Source organism: Schistocerca americana, chromosome 2 (assembly GCF_021461395.2).
Source record: "Schistocerca americana isolate TAMUIC-IGC-003095 chromosome 2, iqSchAmer2.1, whole genome shotgun sequence".
Lineage (NCBI taxonomy): Eukaryota > Metazoa > Arthropoda > Insecta > Orthoptera > Acrididae > Schistocerca > Schistocerca americana.
In genome coordinates, this window is record NC_060120.1 from 860,803,554 (window position 1) to 860,828,010 (window position 24,457).

At 37.1% G+C, this 24,457-nt stretch overlaps 1 protein-coding gene across 2 annotated transcripts in view; it reads right to left on the minus strand.

The window, feature by feature from the left end:
• Nucleotides 1-24,457, minus strand: part of LOC124594958 (chromosome transmission fidelity protein 18 homolog) — a 467,415-nt gene that overhangs the window by 384,786 nt on the left and 58,172 nt on the right. For both annotated transcript variants that reach the window (XM_047133468.1, XM_047133467.1), the window contains exons 10-15: nt 18,782-18,933; nt 12,779-12,969; nt 8,997-9,245; nt 8,807-8,905; nt 5,961-6,078; nt 5,057-5,227 (exon numbers count right to left, since the gene is read on the minus strand). In XM_047133468.1, coding sequence (XP_046989424.1) covers nt 5,057-5,227; nt 5,961-6,078; nt 8,807-8,905; nt 8,997-9,245; nt 12,779-12,969; nt 18,782-18,933 — 980 coding nt within the window. The remainder of the gene's footprint in view (nt 1-5,056; nt 5,228-5,960; nt 6,079-8,806; nt 8,906-8,996; nt 9,246-12,778; nt 12,970-18,781; nt 18,934-24,457) is intronic.

Below are 24,457 nucleotides of genomic sequence, written 5' to 3' on the forward strand. Positions count from 1 at the left end.
AATATTTCACTACAACACTGTTAACGCACATTGTTACCATTTCTACAGTGTTATTTTGTCCAAGCAGTGACATCAGGAAATGACTACTACCAAAGAGATGTCTATCGTTAATGTGGTTTACACAGCAACAGCACAATTGGTTCAAACAGATGCAATATTTTGTGAACGCAGTTCTACGAAATTAAAGATGACAAAAAACTTTGTAACATTGATTATTGGCAAAAAGCAGACTGACCAATTTAGCTATCTTGTTGATAGAATATGACACACCTTCTAATAATTTTCATATGTGCAACCGAACCCCGTCAACATTCCGCATGTTTCAGCCCAGAGACATTTGGCCATCTTCAGTTAAGTAGGCAACTGCTCAAAAGCCCCGATGACACGCACAGGCCAGCTGAGTTGTGTGTGCTGCCCTCGGTGGTGGAAGTGAGAGATGATCTAATCATTGAGTATCGAATGAATCTGTCGATTCCATTGTGACTGGATAATTTTAATTATAGGGTTACAATTTTTATCCAGATGATAGTCCCTGTCACAATTTATAAAATTATTACCAAGGCATATTTCCAACAGTTGACTACTAAATTCCAAAAACTGGAAACCGGAGCTAAAATTTTTGTTCTATTGCATTCCATTGAGTGTTCCATGGAAATACAGTGTTCTGCTACTGTTGATTTTAACAGCTGCTGAGGATGGGTGCATGTTTTGTGTTCTGTACAATGCTCCTGGACAGTTCATGTCATCTGGCGTCTATATGCAGCAACACACTCACAGGGAATTTTGTAAATACCCTCTTTTTTCAGTTGTAAGTTGCCTGTAATGGATCCAAGCAGGGCTAAGCTCTTCACTGGTGAATGGAAAATAACCTTGATTTTATTTTTCCTAAGCAATCTGCCTGTCTTAGACGACACACTCCTGGCATATGGAAGGAATGCAGTTGATTTATTGTCAGCATCAATACCCTCAGTGCATTGCTTCTTGCTATTATAACTGTGCAGGGCTTTCCTTATTTGGCATGAAATGCAGCCATTCTCATTAAAAACCTTCTCCAAGTGTTCTAATTCTGCATGGAGGTTTTCATTGTCCGATATTATGTGTGCCTGATGCATTAAGGTACTAAGAACACTGGCAGTTTGTGCATGGTGAAGACAGCTGGACACCTGGAGATATATATCTGTGTGCATCCGTTTTCTGTACACAGAATGACCCAATGACCCATCATTCTTGCGGCATACTAGCATGCTGAGAAAGGGTGAAGTTCATCTTTCTCAATCTCTTATCAGTCGCTTGAGTACAGTTGAGCTTAGCTGTTCAGATTTACTACTTAGCTTTGATGTGGTCTCGCTTTTTACCAAAGTGCCTTTAATGGACTTGTTACGTCTTATTGGTAACTTATTCAGAGCTGACCTGATGGCCTTGTTTGAACTACTTCTTATTTAATAATGAATCCTTTGAACAAACAGAAGGCATCACCATGAGGAGTCCTTTGCCCCCTGAGGTGGCTGATCTTCTTACGGAAGACTTTGAGGAGAAAGCACTCGAATCTGCTGTTTTAAAGCCCACGGTTTTCTGGCATTATGTAGATGATACTTTTGTTGTACGCCTTTGTGGCAGACAAAAACTGGAGAAATTCCTTTTTCACTTAAACTGTTTGCATGAGAACATCAAGTTAATGAAGGAGATTGAGAAAGACAGGACTTCACCATTTCTAGACATGCCAGTACACTATAAGAATGATGAATCATTGGGACAATCTGTGTACAGAAAACCCACACACAGACCTATATCTCCAGGCGTTTAGCTGCCATAACCCCTCACAAACCACCAGTACCTTAATACATCAGGTGCAAGTAATATCGGATAGTGAAAACCCCCGTGCAGAATTAGAACATTTGGAGAAGGTTTTTAAAGAAAATGGCTACACTTCATGCCAAATAAGGAAGGCCATGCACCTATAACAATAAGCAATGCACTGAGGATATTGATGATGACTATATATCAATTGTGTTCCTTCCATATGCTGAGAATGCTGCACGCAGCTTGCTTAGGAAAAATGAAATCAAGGCTACTTTCCATCCACCAGTGAAGAGCTTGGCCCTGGTTGACTCTGTTAAAGATGACTTACAACTGAAAAGGCGGGCACTTACAAAATTCCCTGTGTGTGTGTGGTGCGGCATATATACGTCAGATTACATGCACTGTCCAGGAGCGTTGTACAGAACATGAAAGATACACTCATCTTTGGCAACCATTACAATCAGCAGTACAATAAGACTCTACTTCCATGGAACACTCAATGGAATAAAATAGAACAAAAATTTTAGCTCCAGTTTCTAGTTTTTGGCATTCAGTAATCAAAGAATCGGAGGAAATACTTCTTGCCGATAATCTTATAAATCTTGACAATGGCTTTCAACTCAATAAAAACTGGAATCCTATAATTAAAATTAAACAATGGAAAATCCAGTATGGAATGTAACAATATTATGAAGAGGATAATTGCTACTCACCATATAATGGAGGTACACAGAAAGACTGTCAGAAAGTGAGCTTACAGACAAAGAGGCTTTCGCGGAAAATATACAACAACACACACACACACACACACACACACACACACACAAAAACCAACAACAACTCACACACACATGACCACAATCTCTGGTAGCTTTGTGTTGTGTTGTGTCTTCACAATATTGTTATAATTAAAATCATCCAGTCACAACAGAATCGATGGGGTCATTCGACACTCAATGATTAAATCATTTCTCACTTCCACCACTGAGGGCAGCACACACAAGTCATCTGCCCCACACGTCATCACCTGATGCATGTTCCGAAAGATGCCAGCATGTTTCGCATGCGCAAGATTTGACATAAATACCATGAATGCATCTGGGCTCTTCAGTAGCTGCCTACCCACCTGAAGATGGCCGGTCGTCATTGAGCCAAAATATCATAGCAGAATGTTGACGGGATCTGGCTGCACACCTAAAATTATTAGAAGAAGAAATATTCCAGGAAAATTTCAGAAGTTCAATATGACACAGCTGTTAAACGTGATTTCAACAGCATAATCCAGGAGTTTGCTTCAGTTAAGCAAGGAAATGGAATGCAAAATTATAATAAAACACTGTTTCAAGAAATAAATATTTGCTCCACTCTTAATTGTACCCCCTTTTCTTTTAATTGTAATTAACAATTTATGTGCTGTTAATAGACAGCCTCCGTAGCCGAATGGTTAGCATCACAGACTTCGGTGTGTAAGGACTCTTAGTTTTCTTAGGCATGGAGGTCTGGATTGGGTTTCACTGAGCCTCTTGTGGTCAAATGAGAAGCTGCTTGAATAAAGAAGCAGTAGCATTATCTGGATTCACCCACTAGCAAAAACAGCTGAAAATATTAGCAACATGCTGATCATATGTCCCTTGACCATAGATCACTTCTCGTACTGCCTTGTAGACAGCAGTCAGCCAATCTGAACATACCTAAGACCTAATCTGTGAGTGGTGTTTATGTTTTGCACTATTAATAATTTACGGCAGGAAAATGAAAGCTATTCTTTACTACAGATTGTACTCTAAAACCAATGTGCAGTAGCTGCCATGCAGAAAACAATACTTATTTTGTTTGACTTTCAATTCTTTTCAGAAGTTTGTAACCAATTTGTAAACTATTTACCACAATCATACATTAAATTTCTGTGCAATATTTTTCACAAATATAGTTAATTTAAGTCATATTTTTCAATAATGCTTCATTTTTTTTGAAAAGTTCTTATAAAGTTATAAAATTTTCTAAATCTGAGTAGAAAAAAATTCCGGGAAGATAGTTTTACAGGAGGGGGGAGTAGAGGGAGGGGGGCGGGATGCACAGCTTTGGCAGTTCTGATAATGATACAGGATCACATCAGTATGGCTCTGACTTACATTGCCAAGGATAGTATCGATAATGATAGCATTCTTCTTGCAAACACGGTGCAGTTAATAATCTTGCATGTTTCAAAAAATGGAACATGTCTCAACATTATAATGCAGCTTACTGCCATTCTTGTCCATTACAGGAACGATTTCAAGGACATAGTATACACGTACAAGAGAGATTTCCAAATTAATCAAACCTTTATTCTATTTTAAAATTCATGGTAGCGTATGGCCAGTCATTTGATATCTCCCCCACCTGCAATAACACCTAAATATTGTACTCCATATTTTGTTGTTGACTTTATCACAACATTATTTGGACATACATCACACGAATACAGCTAGTGTCATTGCTGTTAGAGAGGTGTCCAGATGACTCACATGGTGGGTGATCTCACAGCACTAATTCACAAGAATGCAATCACTACAGTGCAAATTACTTGATACTTTTATTTCAGAACAGAAAAAAGTAGTGTAACAACATGATTTAGATGCTCTGTCTGTCTCCAACACTGTTACTCGATATTTTTATAGCTTACAGGGAACCATTTCTTGCAAAGCATAACTGGATTACAGTTATATATGAAATACGTGAAACATACTCACTAGTGCTGCTGGTCATGTATTTCATTTCTATCCCATATACCTGCTGCCTCCATCAAAGCCACCCTCCCCCTCCAGTTCCTGCCTCCTTTCTTCCCTTGCCCACTCATCCCACCCACGACACAAACTGCAGAACTGCAAACTTGGCAGTGTGTATTCATCTGGCACAACGTAGTTGTACAGCAGGGTGTGTGTGTGTGTGTGTGTGTGTGTGTGTGTGTGTGTGTGTGTTGTTTTTACACTCTAGCTTGAAAAAGGATTCATTTGAAAGCTAGCAACATTTTCAGTTCTGTTTAAGTGGCTGTTGGTGGCAACTCACTGTCTCTACTATTCCATGAGTTATTACCTTTACTTCTCAATTAATTACAATCTGCCAGAACTTCCCATACCATAATTGTATGTGAAACAGGTTTACACACTTACCAAATTATAAACGTCTGTCGTCAAACTCTGAAGATGCCAAATTACTCTTATTAAAAACTATGCAATTACATTAACGTCTATAACGTATAAAGATTTTTTCTTACCTCATACCCTGCATTGGGATACGTAATCTTTGGCCATGAAGACAATGCAAATGTGAAATGCCAAAATGCAAATGCATATGGAAGATAGCTCATCAAAACATAATTCTGTGTGGCATGGATGTGGTGACTGAAAACATCTAATGAGCAGAACCACTCCAAGCTATCAGTAATCTGAAAAAATAAAGGTGTTACTCAGCCATAATTTAAGTTCTAAGAGCAAAAGAAAATCTTTCAGATACATTGGAATAACTGGTAATTAATATATAATGTCTGCTTAACAGAGAAAGAGCTCATGTAAATGAAAGCTATTTCCAATTTATAGCACTTTAAGACATATCAGTAAAAGGAGTTGTACTGCTTAAATGCAAAACTAGTGTCACAAGAGTACTAACAAAATAAAAAAATAAAATAAAGAGGGATTCAATATTAAAGATCTCTTCCTTAAAAGATCAAGAAAGCATTACAGTTAACACAAAAAATACAGGACGCTAAGACTACAATATGGAAACAACTCAATTCAACTATGAGCTAGTAACACATTAAAAGAAATAAGCTTTAACTAGGGCTATAAGGAGAGGGACGTGGTATGTCTGGTAAAATAAACAGAGGAAGGAGATGCCCCTAATGAATGTACAGCCGAAGATTGAAGACCACACACACTTGACAACAGTATGCATGAGGAAAGTACCTGCTGAAGAGCCAGTTTTGACAAACAACTGCAGTGTGGGTGTAATTAATGCAGACAGTGAAATAAAAACTGAAGTCAATGCTGATGAGATGTAGAGCATGTTACCAACAGTATGCTACCTGTTGCTAGTCAATCGTAATGTTAATTGTAGACAATTTTTATAACATTGAAAAAATTGACACTTTGAATTCTTTTCCATGAAAGATAATTACTTACCTGTTTCAATTGAGCATATCCTTCTTTTAAATTCATATTAAGGTAATTTTCAAATACACCTTGTGCAAGTCTCTCATAATCACCATGGCTCTGCACAGTCTGCAAAATACTCCTCATCCTATAGAAATGAAAATGGTAACAAAGTTTATGTAGGCCAAACATGAAAAAATGGAGAAACAGGGGGCATTATTCAACAATGTCATTTACATAGAGAACGATCAAATTCTATTCTATATTGATATTTAGATACAGTAGAACAAAACATTTCGATAAATGTTCATGTAGGCTTTAGGTATGCTGATGCAATAGTCATTACTAATTTAAACCTAACATCAAATTAAGAATGATTTCTACATGTCACTTTTTCAACAAACTTTCATGGATTTGGTCATCAACATTTAGCTCATCAGTCTACTTTTTTTCTTTTCAATTTGGCTGATACAGCAGCATCAGCCACAATCCAGGCAGTTGCACTTTCAAAATATGCAAGCTGCCAGTTACACAACCATGTTTCTTACATCCGCCACTGCAGCACAGGGTGTTGCCATGAATGATTATGCTGCCACTAATGAGGTGCAAACATCCCCTCTTGAAGTTCCAGCGATGGGTGTACTTAAGTTCAAACATTCATGCACTGATCCCATTTTGTGTGTTTGCCAGCTGAATAAAGTTTACAGACTTTCATAGTGGCCAGGTTTCGACACCTTCACAACAGACATTGTGTTGAAGATTAACAGTATACCATATATTTCTACATTCAGATCTACTGTTGATAAAGGCACTGTTAAAATTACCAAATATGCAGCAACCAGTCACAAAATCATGTTTTATTTATTCACTTTTGCAAATCGATTTCAACTGATTACTTGAGTAGTACTCAGGGCACATATTGGTTGAAAGCACCGATGATGGCTGTTAATCAGTTGAAATCGATTTGCAAAAGTGAATAAATAAAACATGATTTTGTGACTGGTTGCTGCATATTTGGTAATTTTATGGTTTACGGTCGCTGCACGACTTGGGAACCACATGGAGCCCACCATTCGAAAGGCACTTTTGTTACAGCAACAAAGTTATTTATTGTTTTTACTATTTGATATTAGATGTAGAGTAAATTAATATCTGAATTCTCTATTAATGAACAGCGTCTGTTCCTCGCTCCTGTATCCACCAAAGAACCACTGTGTGTGCAAAGGAAGACATAACAGATAACACGCAAAGCACAAGATTACATGTATTGACAGCCTTTTGCTACTGTGCAGTTTACCAACAGCAAATGCTCCAAAATTACTTACTACATGAAAACAAATTATTTGTATTTCAATGTATAATTCAGTGGTGTACTACTACCACAGTGTAAATCAGATTGGGACAAAGGACAAAAAAGAGCTATATCATCAATTTCACTTTTACTTTCTTTCCTGTTACAAGTGTAGCAAGACACAACTGTATTAGTTTCCTATGATTCTAAAAATATAGTGACACATAGGACCAGAAATAGTTTTTGAATGCTAAGTAATACTAGCTGTGTCATTATATTTAACATACCAGAATCCCGTTAATATTCAGTTGTTTGTGGTGACTAAGAAAATACTTATTAAGAAAATCTGTGTAAGATTAAGCATTGTGAAGTACAAGTTATCACTGTGTGACAGAGCAGCCATTGTCAAAAATACAATATGAACTTTCTTTACAGAACCTGTGAAGATAAATGGGAATTAGCTCAGACTGTTAGCTTACAATTACTTAGTTAGGGTACTGAAAAGTCCTACACCACATAGACTGTTGTTAGTTTTCCCAATACCCAATGAGAAAAAAACTTCTGAGCACTCATAATGGCTGACGATTCTAATATGCAATTTAAAAGCCTCAATAAAGGAGGTAAGTAAAAGGTGATAAAGATTCTAAACTGGCAATACCTTCACCAAATGGAAAGAATAATAACTGTCTTTGTAATCCTATTAATCACACTACCTCGAATGATTTACATGTATATTCTCTACGGTATTATACCATACAACACCATCTTGTTCGCCTTGTATTACATATAACAGAAGTTATTTAAGTAATGAAGTGCTTTTTGTAAGTGTAGGCTTTCTTGACAAAGTTCACTGATGAGTTCACATCATGATATCAACAGAGTAAACTGGTAGATGAGTAATCACATTTCAACAAGTTTCTTACTTGCCAAAAGATTTGTTTACGAGGCACTAATTTGATTTTTTGTCATGGATCTACATACAACTTTTGTCTGATAATGGCAACAATGGTACTTCAACACATAGGGTTTTGCATTAAAGACATTATATACATTTTACCAACTTTTATTTTTATATTTTTTGACACAATCACATGAGAATTTCATGATGCCGTTACTGGTTTTGATCACCCAGTGGTCATCTTCAGTCTGTCAATAGGTAGATCGAGGACACAAAGAATCATTACAGAATTTGTTAAATTTGCAAATTAATTATCCAGATAATGGTCCTTTCTATCCCTTTTTAACTACTGACAGTCTTTATATGACACTGGCAGGTCGAAACTGTACCGGCATTTTGAAATCCTCATGTGATCATATCAAAAAATATGAAAATAGAAGAATGTTAGTCAGTCACTTTATCTCCAAGACTCACTACTTTTTTCTGACGTTTTACTAAGATGATGATAACATCTTCAAATATATAATGGTTACTTACAATAATTATACTTAATTAAGCAAAGAACAACACTGATGTATCCTTTCTTCAGTTTCAATACCCTTGAAAGCACATGTCAAACATCAATATGCAGAAGCAAACACATGGATGAAACAGATGACAACAATAGAACTTAGAGTTTAAGGTTACCTTGATGCTTTTGAGGTTTCTCCAAATTTCATTTCTGGTGAAGTAAGTTCAGGCATTGGTTCCAGTTTGTAATCATCTTTATTAGTCTCAACAAACTTTCTGTTACAACCAACAAATATGATTATTAAAAGCTGCAGTACACATTAAAAACATAATATGAAACTCTGCATGTAATGTATTAAATACTTACCTTTTTGGTCGCTGGATCTGAAATATTTCTTGCCACACGGTAAACAAACCTTTCTGCATATCCTTGAGGCCAACATTAGATTTCTGCACATCTGAAAGTCTGATTTCTTTCTTTTCCATCTTAAAAAAGTGCAGGAAAGACAGACAAGCCCTTACATCATTCCTAGTTTTCTCAGCAAGAGCAGTTAACGCTCCCATATTTGTTTTGATTCGTTGCTTCCGGCAGATTTCTAGCAATCTTTGAGCTAGTCTGTCAAAAAAGTAACAACGTATTCATTAAAAAACTAAATTTAATTTTGGATCATTGTGCCATATTTATATCCAAGTCTTTAGCAAATTCTACCTCAAAATACCTCAATTTTTTTATTTTATATTTACAATTATTTGTTTTGGCTCAAATAAGTTCACAACTGTATGAAACGATAACTGCAGTTTTACTATTCACAATATAATAGCAAAAACTCACATGTCATTAAACATTTTTCACCTCTGTTCTTGAAACTGTACTTTAAAACTTGCATACTTAGAAACTTGCCTTAAAACTTTGCATAAATTCTGTGAATAAACAGTGATAAGGATGACAATACAAACAAAACTTTGAAACTACTACACTATCAAGAAAGGTATCATACATGTTATTTTCATGTATGTGCTTCTTTTCCTCACTGGTGCTAATCCAACAAAGAAAGCAATGAGAAATAAGAAAAAGGTGAAGGGAAAGAAGCAAAAATAAGAATGACTGACAAAGATACATAAGGAGTGATGGCAGAGATTGAAGGAGAGAAGGAAAAAGAAATACAATTAGAGATTAACAATACTGATGGAATCACTGTGGAAAGAGAAATGATGGAGAATAAATAAAGATGGATAGAATGGATCAACACAATTAATTCAAGCTGCCAGCTGCTCTTCTTTCTTTGATGTAGGCCTTGACTTTTTCTACATTCCTGGAGGTTTTCTTTAAATATGGTCCTTATGAAACAAGATAGTGCAAGATATGAATGAATGTATGGATGATAGTTTTGAATCAGTGAACTAACTAGTAGGATAGAAAGCATTTTTGGAGTAACCAAGCAGTAAACACAATTTTATGTGTATCTTAGTTCAAAGCTACAATACCGATGATTTTTTGAAGTAAAATTATGATATCAATCCACGTTCTTAGATTTGTAGAATAAATCTAGATACAGTATTAGTATAAAATGATTGTAAGTATTGCAAGATATTCTCTTTCCACAGTGATTCCATCAGTAGTGTTAATCTCTACTTGTATTTCTTTTTCCTCCTCTCCTTCAATCTCTGCCATTACTTCATATGTATCTTTCTAAATATTTTGAAAGGATCTGAAGAAAGTAGTGAGAATGTACTACAAGTCTTAATGAAAGAACTCAGAATATCAAAAACCACATTTCCGAAGATGTTGCAATATCATACTTCTGCAGGTAATTCTTTTGTTTCAGTAAGAAGAATGATTGCTTCAATGTGAAAAAAGTAACAATTTTAACTGATAGTTGTTTAACAAACGGCTCTGAGCACTATGCAACTTAACTTCTGAGGTCATCAGTCGCCTAGAACTTAGAACTAATTAACCCTAACTAACCTAAGGACATCACACACATCCATGCCTGAGACAGGATTCGAACCTGCGACCGGAGCGATCACTCGGCTCCAGACTGTAGTGCCTGAAACTGCACGGCCACTCCGGCCGGCACTTGTTTAACCTGTATTGTTTACAGAAAGAGTGAAGCTACAACTCTTACTTTTACTCCTCAAAAGTAACCCTATGAAAATACTCAGTGCAGTAATTTTTTTACATAATATTACACTAAACAAATTCATCAGACGTTTATGAATATGAGGCAAGAATGTCCTCCTCTACACAGGACACAAACAAAGTAAGGCACAGATTTAAAGACAACTAACATAAACAATTACAATAAGTTGTAGAAAGCTCTTGAAATATGGCATTACAGAAGAATGATGATGATTAGGTAAGTAGAGTGGATAAGTAATGAAGAGGTACTGAACTGAATTGGAAGAAAAGAGCTTTATGACACAATTTGACTAAAAGAAGGGGTATGTTTATACAGGGTGCAGCAGAAACATTGACACACTCGCATTTTAAACATTTTTTCTGACCCTGAAGATACACAGCTATATATTATTAATGGACATTGTCCATTCAAGAGAACACTTTATACTATTTTATCAGAGATGTCACTTTTTATAAATTATGTCCTTTGTGTGACCACCACCGATGGTGCTGCAATTTTTGGCATGAACACGCATACTCTCCATAACCTAATCAAGTGTGTAACTTGTTATTGCCTCGATTGTGACAGGAATATTGTTTTTCAAGTCCTTAGTAGATATTGGCCTGTTAGCATACATTTTGGATTTAAGAAATCCCCACGGAAAAAAGGCACAAGTCAAAAAATCTGCCGAATGGGGTGGCCAACTGACATCACCAAATTGGGAATCAATATGCTCTGGAAACATCTTTTACACGGCTGACATAGGCATTCTGGTTGTGTGAGTAGTTTCACCATCCTGCTGGAACCACTGTGACTGCATATAGTTATTCTTATGATGGACTTCCTACATTACAGACTGTTGCAACATAACAACATGTCTATCTGGTGTCACTATGACAGTGACACCTGCATCATTCTCAAAAAAAAGTATGAACAAATAACACCTTATGCAGACATGCCACACCACACAGTAACCTTTGCACCTGAAGTAGTTTTTCATGCATTTGATGAGGACTGGTAGGCACCCAGCACCTACAGTTTTGTTTGTTCACACTGTCAACTAAGGAAAATGGGCCTTGTCAGATGGCATAAAACTGTTGAGAAAAGGATTGAGTGTCGACCATATCCAGAAGCTCTGTACAGAGCTTGTGACATGTTTGCTAATCTCTGGGTAATAACTGTAGTGCCACCTGGAGTTTTTAGGGATGGGAGTGAATATTCAGATGCAACATCCATTGCACATTTCTGTCCAAAATGTTAAGGACTTGCGAATGTTGATGAACTGATTGCACTGGACAGAAAAGTAACAGTCACTATTGCAATGTTGTTCAGGATACCAACCATTTGTGGTATGCTAGATGGCAACTTATCCACTGCAGGTGCTATTGCTCTGAACCACTGAACCCATCTCATAATCTACTATTGGGTCAGAACTTTCTGAATACAACCAATGTCAAAATGTTACCGAAACATATGACACTACCACCACATCTGAAAAACATTCCAACAGTGAATACATTATGTTCCTGTGACCAATGACTCATACTGATTAGTAATGCTTTTAATTGCACTATGTACTGGTACCAATGTAAACTCTATAGGAGATAGTGTTCCACAAAAGGCTTGTGCTTGATAAATATGTCATTGTTTCTGCTACACCCTACATATAGGTCACATGCAGAATTTCGGAGACTTGACAGACATGAGGAAAGCTGCATAAAACAAATTTCTGGTCAGACAACAGTAAAAAACAAATGAAAGCAGAAATGCACATTATGAATCCCATCTAGGTTAGTGGTCAGCATTTTATGACCATCTAAATGCAGACATGCAAAATTACAGGATGTTCACCTATTTAGAAAATTTAACAATTTTTCAAAAATTTTAGGCTCTTGGCTTTCAAAACTGAGATATTTGAATCCTTACAGGATTTAAATTGGAAGACTCCTTCAAAGAAAGGAAGAAAAATATAAAAAAAACGCAACAAAATGTCAAACTTAAACAAAATTATAAATTTCTTAGTACAAACCGTGCAGAGGCAGTTGGAGGGAAGTGTATAACAAATGCTAATTGCCGGAGTGGACGTAATGCTGGTACATAAACATCATTGCATATGCAGATAATTGGGCGTTTCAGAAATGTTGGTGTAGCTTTCTTCTTTGCACGTTTCTTTCCAACATCCTTTCCCGTGGCGAATTTCACCAAAACTTCAATTGATGCCTTAAAGTCATATAAGAAAGCAAGACTATTACCCAAAGCAACCAAAAAAAGATATGTAATGCAGTATCAATGGCAGTAAATCATACAAAAGGGGGTAGATTCACAGAAGTAAATACTAGTTTAATACAAGACAGAACTCCTATGTATCACAGGTGATACATGCACAGTACAATGTTTCAATAACTTGAGTGTACATTTTTACTAGAATATCTCTCTCTCTCTCTCTCTCTCTCTCTCTCTCTCTCTCTCTCTCTCTCTCTCTCTTTCTCCCTCTTCCTCTTCCTCTTCCTCCCCCCCCCCCCCACACACACACACACTTGAGCTTCTCATTGTGTCTTGAAATGTGGAATATCTTCCCCTAAAAATGGTGTTCTATCAGCCATTCAATTTATGTGAAGTACCCTTTTCTGTTCCTACACCACTACCTGTCTCATCCCACACATTGCTATCAAAGAAACAGGTGTAAGGCCCTTCCTAGAAGCGCATCCCAAGTCACCTTGCAGATTAGAGATTAGATTTACTTTCATTCCAATTGATCCATAGTGAAGATCAACAATAATACATGACAAATATTTACCACTGAAACAAATAAGCTAATGTACCTTCCACAGGTCCCAAGTGGAATTATCATCTTTTTTTATTTATTTTTTTATTATTATTTTTTTATATGGACACTATATGAAAGAATAATTTTACAAACACACATTTACTAAGATTGCATTAATGCACTGAATTTAAAATTTAAAAAAAAAAAAAAAATTATTTATAAGGTAATAAACATATAGTAGAACTACTACAATACTTATTTACAATAAACACATTACTGCACTGAAATGATGTAGAAAAATCACTTGATTCTACTGAGAAATTCATCAATGGAGTAGGAGGAGTTGGCCACCAATAAATCCTTTAGGCTTCTCTTAAAGTGAATTTCATTGATTGTTAAGCTTTTTATGGCTACTGGCAATTATCGAAAATGTGTGTTCCTGAATAATGCACACCTTTTTGTACAAGAGTAAGTGACTTTAAGTCCTTGTGAAGATTATTCTTATTTCTGGTATTGATTCTATGAATTGAGCTGTTGGTTTGAAAAAGTGATATATTTTTAATGACAAAATTCATTAACGAATAAATGTATTGGGAAGCAGTAGTTTGTATCCCTAGGTACATAAACAGGTTTCTGCAGGATGTTCTTGAGTTCACACCGCATATAACTCTTATTGCAAATTTTTGTACCCGGAAAACTTTAGCTTGGCTTGATGAATTAACCCCAAAAACATCCCATATGACATTATGGAATGAAAGTAAGCATAATATGCTAGCTTTTTCATTTTTATATCCCATATGTCTGACACAATTTGCATAGCAAATAGAGATTTGTTAGATGCTTCGGCAGTTCTGTGGTGTGCTCCTCCCAGTTGGATTTATTATCAAGCTGTGTCCCAAGAATTTAACACTGTCCACTTCTTCTATCTTCTTGTCATTGTATGTTATGCACTTACTCATGGGACACTCCTTATAAGTCCTGAACTGCATGTAGTGTGTTTTTTCAAAGTTTAGTGACAAAGAATTGGCTAGGAACCAGTGAGTAAATGTCCACAAATACTTTATTAGCCGATCTTTATAAAACTACACTTGATTTGCTATTTATTGCAATGTTTGTATCATCGGCAAACAAAACAAACTTGTCATCTGGTAATGTTACTGATGAAAGATCATTGATACACAAAAGAAAAAGTAAGGGTCCTAAGATGGAACCTTGTGGGACCCCACATGTAATTAGTTCCCAGTTGGATGATGCCTAATAGCTTAATACATGTCTCTTTCCTAATAACACCCTTTGTTATCTGCCAGAGATATAAGATTTTAACCATTTTGCAGAATTTCCTGTTACACCATAACATTCTAATTTACTTAAAAGGATATTGTGATTTACATAGTCAAATACCTTTGACATATCATAAAATATACCAGTTGCCTGCAATTTTTTGTCAAACAAATTATGTACATTTTCACTGTAATGTAGATAGCCCTCTCAATATCAGAACTCTTTAGAAATCTGAACTGCAACTTTGACAATATGTTATTTGTGATAAGATGGTTATAAAGCCGGTTCTACATTACCTTTTTCTAAAATTTTTGAGAATGCTGGCAAAAGTGAAACTGAACAGAAGTTTGATGCTATTTCTTTATCTCCCTTCTTAAACACTGGCTTAACTTCAGCATATTTCAACCATTCAGGAAATATTCCACTGATAAACGACTGGTTACACAGATAGCTTAATATGCTACTTAACTCAGAATCACATTCTTTAATAAACTTTGTTGATATTTCATCATACCCACTAGATGCTTCTGATTTTAAAGATTTTATGATGGACATTATTTCTGCTGGGGTAGTGAGGGTCAATTTCATATTATAGAAGTTACTTGAAATATCTGGTCTGAGGTATTCCACAGCAGCATCTACAGAACCTGACAACCCTATATTTTCAGCAACAGTTATAAAATGTTTGTTAAAAAGTTCTGCAACACTATACGCATCTCTGGTTCTATTGGTCTCCTCCTTCACCACACCCCATATTGTCTTTATTTTGTTATCTGATATGACTATCTTTTCCTTGTAATATATTTGCTTTGATGTCCATATTACATGCCTTAATATTTCACAGTATTTCTTGTAATTTGCTGTAGCATCAACATCAGAACTGTTTCAGATTGACAGACACAATTTTCTTTTTGTTTTACATGATACCTTTATTCCTTGAGTAATCCATGGCTTCATTGTAGACTTTGCTCTAACCATGGTTAGTTTTGGGGGAAAACAGTGTCCAAAAAAGGTAAGCACTTTATTAGCAAAAGTGTTATATTTTACATTCATGCCATGATCACTGTAAACATCACTCCAGTGAATGTCTCTGCGGGGTGTTCTAAAATAATCAATTTTTGGCTTTTGATTACCCTCTTGAGTTCAGATTTAAAAGATTTTATATACTATTCAGTATTAACATTTAACAGAAGGAACTGGATGTCATGGTCTGAGAGGCCATTGACTATTGGTTTTGTAATATAATTTTGTTCATTGGACTTTTCTATAAAGATATTATCAATGGCTGTTTGTGAGCAATTGGCTACCCTAAAGGGGAACTTTACAATGGGAATTAAGTTGAATGTTAGTGTTACTAATTCTTATTGGGAGAATCTTTTAGGAAATCTACATTGAAGTCACCTGCAATCACTATTTCTTTGTTTTTGGTTGTTAAATGGGCCAGTACAGCTTCAAGGTGGTTTACGAACAGATTAAAGTTACCAGCAGGTGCTCGGTATACACTTAATATTAAGAAGGATCTTTTATGAAATCCTACTTCTGTTGCACATGCTTCCATATGCTGTTCTGGGCAAAATTTATGAATGTCTATGTTCTTAAATTAATGACAGTTCCTGATGAATGTGGCAACTCCTCCTTTCTCCATTTCTACTTTACAAAAGTGAGACGCTAACCTAAATCCTGTAACAGTTAAAAGTTCTATACTAGTGGTCACATGATGTTCAGAGAGGCAGATTATGTCAGCAGGGTTTGAGGATTCTAAATCATCTATGCAGATAATTAATTCATTAATTTTATTTCTCAGTCCCCAAATATTTTTTTTTGCAGTTTTATCCCTTGCCCTAGTATTAATACCACATTAAACATACAGTTAATTGTGTAAGCAGCCACATTGGTTTTTAACTTCACTGCTGCCTATGCACAGCCTTCTACATAGTTATGATTCCAAGCAATCTATCTGTTAACTTCCCTATCCAGTTCTGGAGCATGCAATTCAACATGGCGTGGTTTATTACAACAGCTGCATCATGAGTTGCACCATCTGGATACCCCACTAGTAACAGCTTTTCTTAATTCCGTAAGTGAGAACTATGCCGGTAGCTTTTCATTTGATTCCACAGTCCCATTAAGCTCAGTCTCTCCTGAGCCTTATCATCTACTGGCCTTTAAGACAAGTCCTGTTGCCACCCCATTCCACTCTTCAGTCCCCATGCCAACTTTACAGTTTCGCAGTTACTTTCTCCTCCATATTACCTCACCTGTCTCAAACTTTCCTTACCTCTTTCTCTTATTCTTAGTCTTGACCCTTCCAGCTTGCCCCATACTATTTTCTCAACCTTTAACTTAGTAGCTCCTATCCCATTCGCTGTTTCTCTTTCCTGCATGTTCCCAAACGTTCTATATCATCAACACAAACTTAACTTACATGTTCAGTGTTATCACTCTGTCAAAAATATGTTACACAATAAAAAAGCAAAATAGTGTAGACAACATAATTTATGAATAGCAAATAGTGGTAGTACTACTGGAGCTTTTACTTCCCCTTAGATTATCATAATCTTCATGGCACAGGAACAAAATAGCAACAAGATCTGTTTGGCACTTCTGCTCTTAACTGACCCTTGAACCTTGAAAGCTACATCATTGAAGGTTGCACATGATAGACCACATGAAACTAAGTTGGAATGCAGAAGACTGATATACCACAAACTATGGAAACATTATGCACAAACTTTTAGCTATGAGTAAGCTCCTAACAAGATGGATAACAGAATTGCTCAGAGTTTACCGAAAGTAAAAGTTATGCAATTCTTACAGTCTTTCCCCACGAGTGGACGAACATATTGAGTCATAATGCAAGTAAAATTTCGAACCACTGTTTTGTAGTTGATGGAATGCAGACAAATTGTTTTCAGTCAGAGAGCAAGAACCAATTAAAGCACAGAACTTCCTACTTCAACATGCTCCAAATAACATAAAATGCTGCAGGCTTTCATGGACATAGTCATTAGAGGTAAACATCTTCTGTGTGATTAGGCCATGTCACACACTTTTTCAACTTCTCCAAACTTTATGTTTCACCTGATCTGCTAAGAACTTTCTTGGGAATGTTCAGCCACCAGAGAAATTGGATGTATACGGAAAATAACAGCATGAATTGTCACAGGTTTATTTGACCAATGGGGAAGTGTCTTGGAGGTGCTGAAAAAACAGATCTGGCAGTGCCTGAAGATAGGCTCAAAACCATCCTGTAAAAGCCTAACTACACAGCTTCAAGATTGCAGTGTACAGACAAAGGTACGAAAGACTGCTGAGAATGATCCCACAACACAAAAAACATTTAACAAGCTGTAAAAGTAAGTATGAAGCGTATTTTTAAACTAAACAAAATTCATAGCTGCATATTATTGTACTTCATTGGAAAAAATTTAACAAAGAATTGGTGGAAAGTTACCCTATTTTGCGAAGAAGATTTTCTTTCTCACCAATCTTCCACTACTGTATCATGACTAAAATTGGTAAACTATGCTACAAACTACTGTGTCATCCACTCGATGGCATACATATGATGTCTTGTAACTGCTATCTATTCATAAAATTCAAGATATTTCTTTGTGGAAGCTAATTCATATTGAATGATGAGATCATATCAGACTCCTGCTCCCCCCCCCCCCCCCCCCCCCACACACACACACACACACATACACCAGTTTTCCATGGATGAAGAAATCATATCAGCCCAAAGGCTTAAATATGTTCTGAAAACATTGAACATAATTAGTGTACTGAATTGTAAGAAGTACTGAAACAAAAATCAAAGGTATTGTGACTTTTGGCAAACCTTCACATAGCTATACCAAAATTTTCAAAATTTTGTCAGTTGAAATACAGCTCAAGAAGACATCAAGAAAGACATATTCTGTACAAACTTCACAACAATGTAGGTTAAAGAGGAAAAGATGACTTAAAAAAAGAGTGGCTTACGGCTGGCGCTCCATCTATTTCATCCAGCACAAGGCAGTTTGGACGTGGTTCTTCACCCATGACAGCCCGCATTTGTGTGGCAGCTTCCAACTGATTTCGGAATATATCTGGACTTCGATCGTCACTCGCATTCATCTCAACCACCTTGTAACCTGCATAAAGTCATAAGAATTTACACACCAAGTATCAGCCAATCATTTAATACACACAAACAGTTTTCTTATGTAGAATGCTATCCTCACTCTGAAGCAGAGTGTACGCTGATATGAAATTTCCTGGTGGATAAAAATTTTATGCTGGGTCAAGAATGAAATTCAGAACTGAAGTTCGGAAAGTAGGATATGAGGTACTGGTGGAATGTAGGATGAGGGACTGGTAGAAGTAAAGCTTTGAGGATGGATTATGAATCATGCTAGGGTAGCTGTCAGTAGAACACTTGCCAACAAAGGGCAAAGGCCCCGAGTTTGAGTCTCAATCCAGTACACAGTTTTAAACTGCCTGGAAGTTTCAGTTTTCTGATGTCTGAAAAATTGTTTCTCATTCCCTTCCAATGACAAAAAATTGTATATATGATCTTCTCATAGGTCTGTTTCCAATCTGTTTCTGTGATAAATGGAATCGGACTCAAACTGAATGTAATAAATCAAAACCTTGCAGTACTGTTAGAAACAGACACTGCTGTTGCAAGGATTTCCTATTGTCTTTTAGTTTTTCTCACTGTACCAGTTGGGTCTGATTCAAGAGATTGAGAAGGTCCAAAGAAGAGTGGCAAGATTCGTGACTGGTACATTTAGCCATCGTGAGAGCGTTACAAATCTCATAGAAAGTAAGATTGAAGCGGGACACATTTGCAGATAGATGGCGTGCTAAACGGAAGGGGCTGCTCACTAAATTCTGAAATACGATCTTCACAAAGGATGTAGAGCATATATTATTACCATCAACTTTAAAATCGCACAATGATCACCATTAAAAGATAATGGAGATTAGAGCTTGTACTGAGGCGTTCAGACAGTCGTTTTTCCCTCGCGCGATCCGCGAGTGGAACAGAGGGGGAGAAATATGACTTTGGTGCAAACTGTGCCCTCTGCCACACACTTCTTAGTGGCGAGTCGGGTATATATGTAGATGTACTGAAATAGAATACTGTATGCAGTTCTTTATACACTACATTACAGAACAGAGCTGAAAAATCAGAGGTCCATAACAATGACCTTCAAAAGCTACAAAATATGTGTCAATTCTGAATATTATATCATTCCCAATGTATTACAAGGACATATATCAAATTACTCATATGTCAGTTATTATGTCATAGTTTGATACTCATTGCTATTGTTTCTTATCATTTTGGCTTTGTGACTTCTCAACTCCAAATAGCTTTCATCAGTTACAAATGGCAGGAAGCACTAATCTAAAATCTCTGAAAAACCTACTTGTGAGTTATACAACATTTAACACCACAACATTAGTAACTTGGTTAAATTTCATTACAGTGTGAAACAGCTAAAGTGGTGGCCAAGAGTGGAATATCAGTTCTTCCACCTCTCATATTCTCTTCATCTGTTGCTGACAATGAGAAGCCTTTCCCTGAATGCTGTTGTCACAGTCATTTTTATTGCAGTCATCATCATAACAAAATTGGATTGCAATTTTTTTTATTGCAATCATCATCATAACAAAATGGGGGACAAGAAAGGAGCCCCCTAGACGATTGTAAAAGTACAGTCGGGCGTCCCCTGGACAACGGTACATACCAGCAGATCCTTCCATACACTATGTCTAAAACAACATGTATTCAGAATCTAAAATGAAGAAAATGCCATTTTCAGACCCATGCTTGACAGTCATATGTCTCAATATTGAGGGAAAAGAAGAACTTATATCCAACATATGTAAGCTTCATTCCTGCGACGTCCTGTGCCTCCAAGAGACACATAGAGGGCCATCACAATGCTGTCCAAATATTCCTGGGATGACCTTGGTGAAAGAGTGCCCTCACGACTAATATGGAAGTGCTCTATTTATTTGGCCCGTAATCTAAGTATCCAGTATACAAGTTAACACCGTTAACAACATAGATATCATTTCTGTTACTATCGGAAGCATTACAGTGTCATCGATATATAAACCACCATGGGAAAGGTTTGCTTTCATCCAACATATCTGTCACCCACAGCTAATAATGAGAGACTTTAACTGTCACAGTTGAGTGTGGGGCTACTAAGGCACAAATGAGGCCAGAGAATTATTGGAAAGCTGGGCAGAAGAACACAAGCTGAATCTCATCCATGATCAGAAATAGCCTGCATCATACAACAGTGCAAGATCGAAGAGAGGGTATACTTGTTTCCAAAACCTTATTTGGGTCATACAATAAATTTGTTCTCAACCCTGTCCCAAAGACCCAACACAGACCAATAGTGCTAAATTTTAGACCAATAATAGTGCCACAAAAAGTACCCTTCAAAAGAAGTTTTAACTTCAAAATGGCTAACTGGAAAAAATTTGCGGACACGCTATATATGGAAATCGTAAATTTACCGTCAAACACTGAAAACTACAGAAAGTTCGTCCAAACTGTTAAAAGATCAGCTAGACTCGGCACACCCAGAGGCTATAGAACACACTACATTCCTGGAGTTTCCAACAACATGAAACAAATATATAACAAATACCTGGAGCAGTACAGCCAGGACCCTTTCAGTGAAGAAACAATACAACTTGGGGATCAGCTGATTGAAACTATAAGCAAAGACCGACAAGAGACCTGGAAACATATGCTGGAGAGTCTTGACATGAAGTATAGTAGCAGAAGAGCTTGGAACCTCATAAAACGATTGTCTAGCGACCTGGCAGCCCCCAAGGATCAGGTTTCTGTGACAGCTAATCAAATCACGCATCAGCTCCTTTTGAATTGTAAACCAACCAGGAACAGCAAGATTGCCACCTCATATAAGAGGCCACAAGTGGCTGAAATACCACCTGAGCCATATTTCACTTCAACAGAATTGGAAGCTGCTATCAGTTCTTGAAACCCAGGAAGGCCGCAGGTCCCGATCGCGTCATTAATGAATTTGTACAGAGCATAGGGCCCATAGCTAATGAACAGCTCTTACAATTCTATTTTCTGATGGTCTAACAAGACAGTACCTAAGCTACGACTGAAGGCCAAGGTAGTAGCTACCGCAAAGCAGGGTAAATCAAGAGATGATGCCAAGAACTATTGTCCAACATCACTGCTGTGTTGCCCTTTCAAAGTATATGAATGTCTTATTTTGAATAAAATAAGACCTCAACTAGAAAGCCAAGTCATTCCACAACAAGTAGGATTCAGACCCGGTACGTCTTGCACTGGCCAGGTCTTCAGCCTAACACAGCACATAAAGGACGGTTTTGAGAAGGGAGAAAAAACTGGTGTGGTGTTTGTCGACTTATCAGCAGCATACGACACAATAAAGCACAAAATCCTCCTGGGAAAAATTTTCAAAATGATGGGAAACTGAAGTTGTGAGATCACTGATCTCCAACAGAAGATACTATGTGGAATTTCATGAGCAAAGAAGTCACTGGTGGAACCAGAAGAATGGGCTCCCACAAGGTATTGTTTTGTGCCCTCTACCTTTCAATCTGTATACCAATGACCAACCAGTTGGACCAATGACAAGAAGTTTTATCTATGCTGATGATATAGCCATTGCCTACCAATTCAGATCAATCAAACAGATTGAGAGAAACCTAATAGATGCCTTAGAAGTACTAGCTGAATATTACAACAGGAACCAGCTTTGACCAAATCCAGCAAAGACGCAGACTTGTTTTTTTCATCTGAACAATAAGGAAGTAAACAGGGAATTTCAACTGGAATGGAACTCAGTTAAACTTACACACTGCCCAAACCCAGTTTATTATGGTATCACATTAGATCGAACATTGTCTTACTAGGAACATGTAGAAAAAACTAGAGTGAAAGTCAACACATGGAATGGTATAATCCACAAACTTACCAACTCACACTGGGGAGCAAATCCTGACATTATAAGTGCATCATCCTTGGCATTGAGCTTTGCTCCAGCTGAATATGCATGCCCCATACGGAGAAGATCGACACATGCCCAGAAGCTAGATACAGCACTGAATGACTCATGTTGATTAATTACGGGATGCCTGAAGCCTACAAACTATGATCTCCTTTATGTGTGTTCTGGAATCCCCCCCCGCCACCACCACACACACAGATCAGATGGCAAATGTTGGTGATGGCCGAACGAAGTAGGCAGTGTGAAGATAGAAGACATTCCCTGTGCGCACATCAGCCAGTGGTGGCAAGACTTAAATCTAGGGAAGATTTTATAAAAGTTGAACGTCCACTAAACGAAAGTCAATCTACAACCAGAGAATCAATGTGGAAACAGAAATTGAATAAAAACAGCCTGAAAGGTTGGAACATTAAAGAAAAACTTCCTGCTGGATCACAATTGGAATGGCAAGTCTAGAAGAGCCTAAATAGACTTAGGTGTCAAATGGGAAGATCAAAGGATAACCTGTTCAAGTGCACATACGCCGAAGAAGAGCCCTGCCAATGTGGAGGAAAACAAATGGTGACACAAATGTTGACATATCCATCCTTGCTGGCCCCATGCACTTTCCAAAACCTGTGGTTGGCCAATGACGCCACAGTGAAGCGTGCCAAACACTGGAGAGAGATATGAGCCTTGCTATAGACAATAATGGCGACTTACGATATGTGAAGATCATGAATGTATATATGAATGTATAACTATTATTTGGTTATATTTGTAAGCAACTATATATATATATATATATATAGGCTATTAATTAGCTCAGACACGATTAAATAAATAGATAATTCATAACAAAATAATAATTACCACGTAAACACGTAACACAGGTATAGTTTACATTGCAACACACTGTATGATTTACACAGCTGCTGCAGGCACAGCTCAGATCCAACAACAGAGTTGCAGCTGATACTAAAGTACGGTTGGTTTGTGGGAGGGGACCAAACAGTTAGGTCATCCATCCCATTGGATTAGAGAAGGATGGGGAAGGAAGTCGGCCATGCCCTTTCAAAGGGACCATCCCAGCATTTGCCTGAAAAGATTTAGGGAAATCACAGATAACCTAAATCGTTTGAACTGTCGTCCTTCCAGACGTGAGTCCAGTGTGGTACAGCTTTAGTATGGAATCGTTAGATTGCAAGGGTTTTTGGGTAGGTGTTGATGCCAATGTACTATTTTTCCTGAAGGCATCTGATTTCTAAAAGTTGTGAACCAGAGTGAGAAGCAATGTTAGCAGAAAAAATGCAGGAAATAGAGAAGGGATACCGTCCTCACTTGTTTCTCAAGACGCAAATTTTGCTGCTATCAAGTATTAGAACAGTCAACAAACTAACCATTATCCAAATGATACAGACTCATTCACAAGTTAGGCAGAAATGAATAAGACATGTTCATACACAAAGATATAAGCATCACAGAAACACAATGAATAGGGCTTTTTAATTAACCAGTACCAGCTCTCAACCCATAATCTCTTTTTTCATAATACTTTTATTCCTTCCCAATGGGTCTTTTTTATCATCACCCTCCTCCACACACAAGTGATTCCGTACAAATTTACCCATGGCAGATGGAGGGTGAGGGGGAAGCA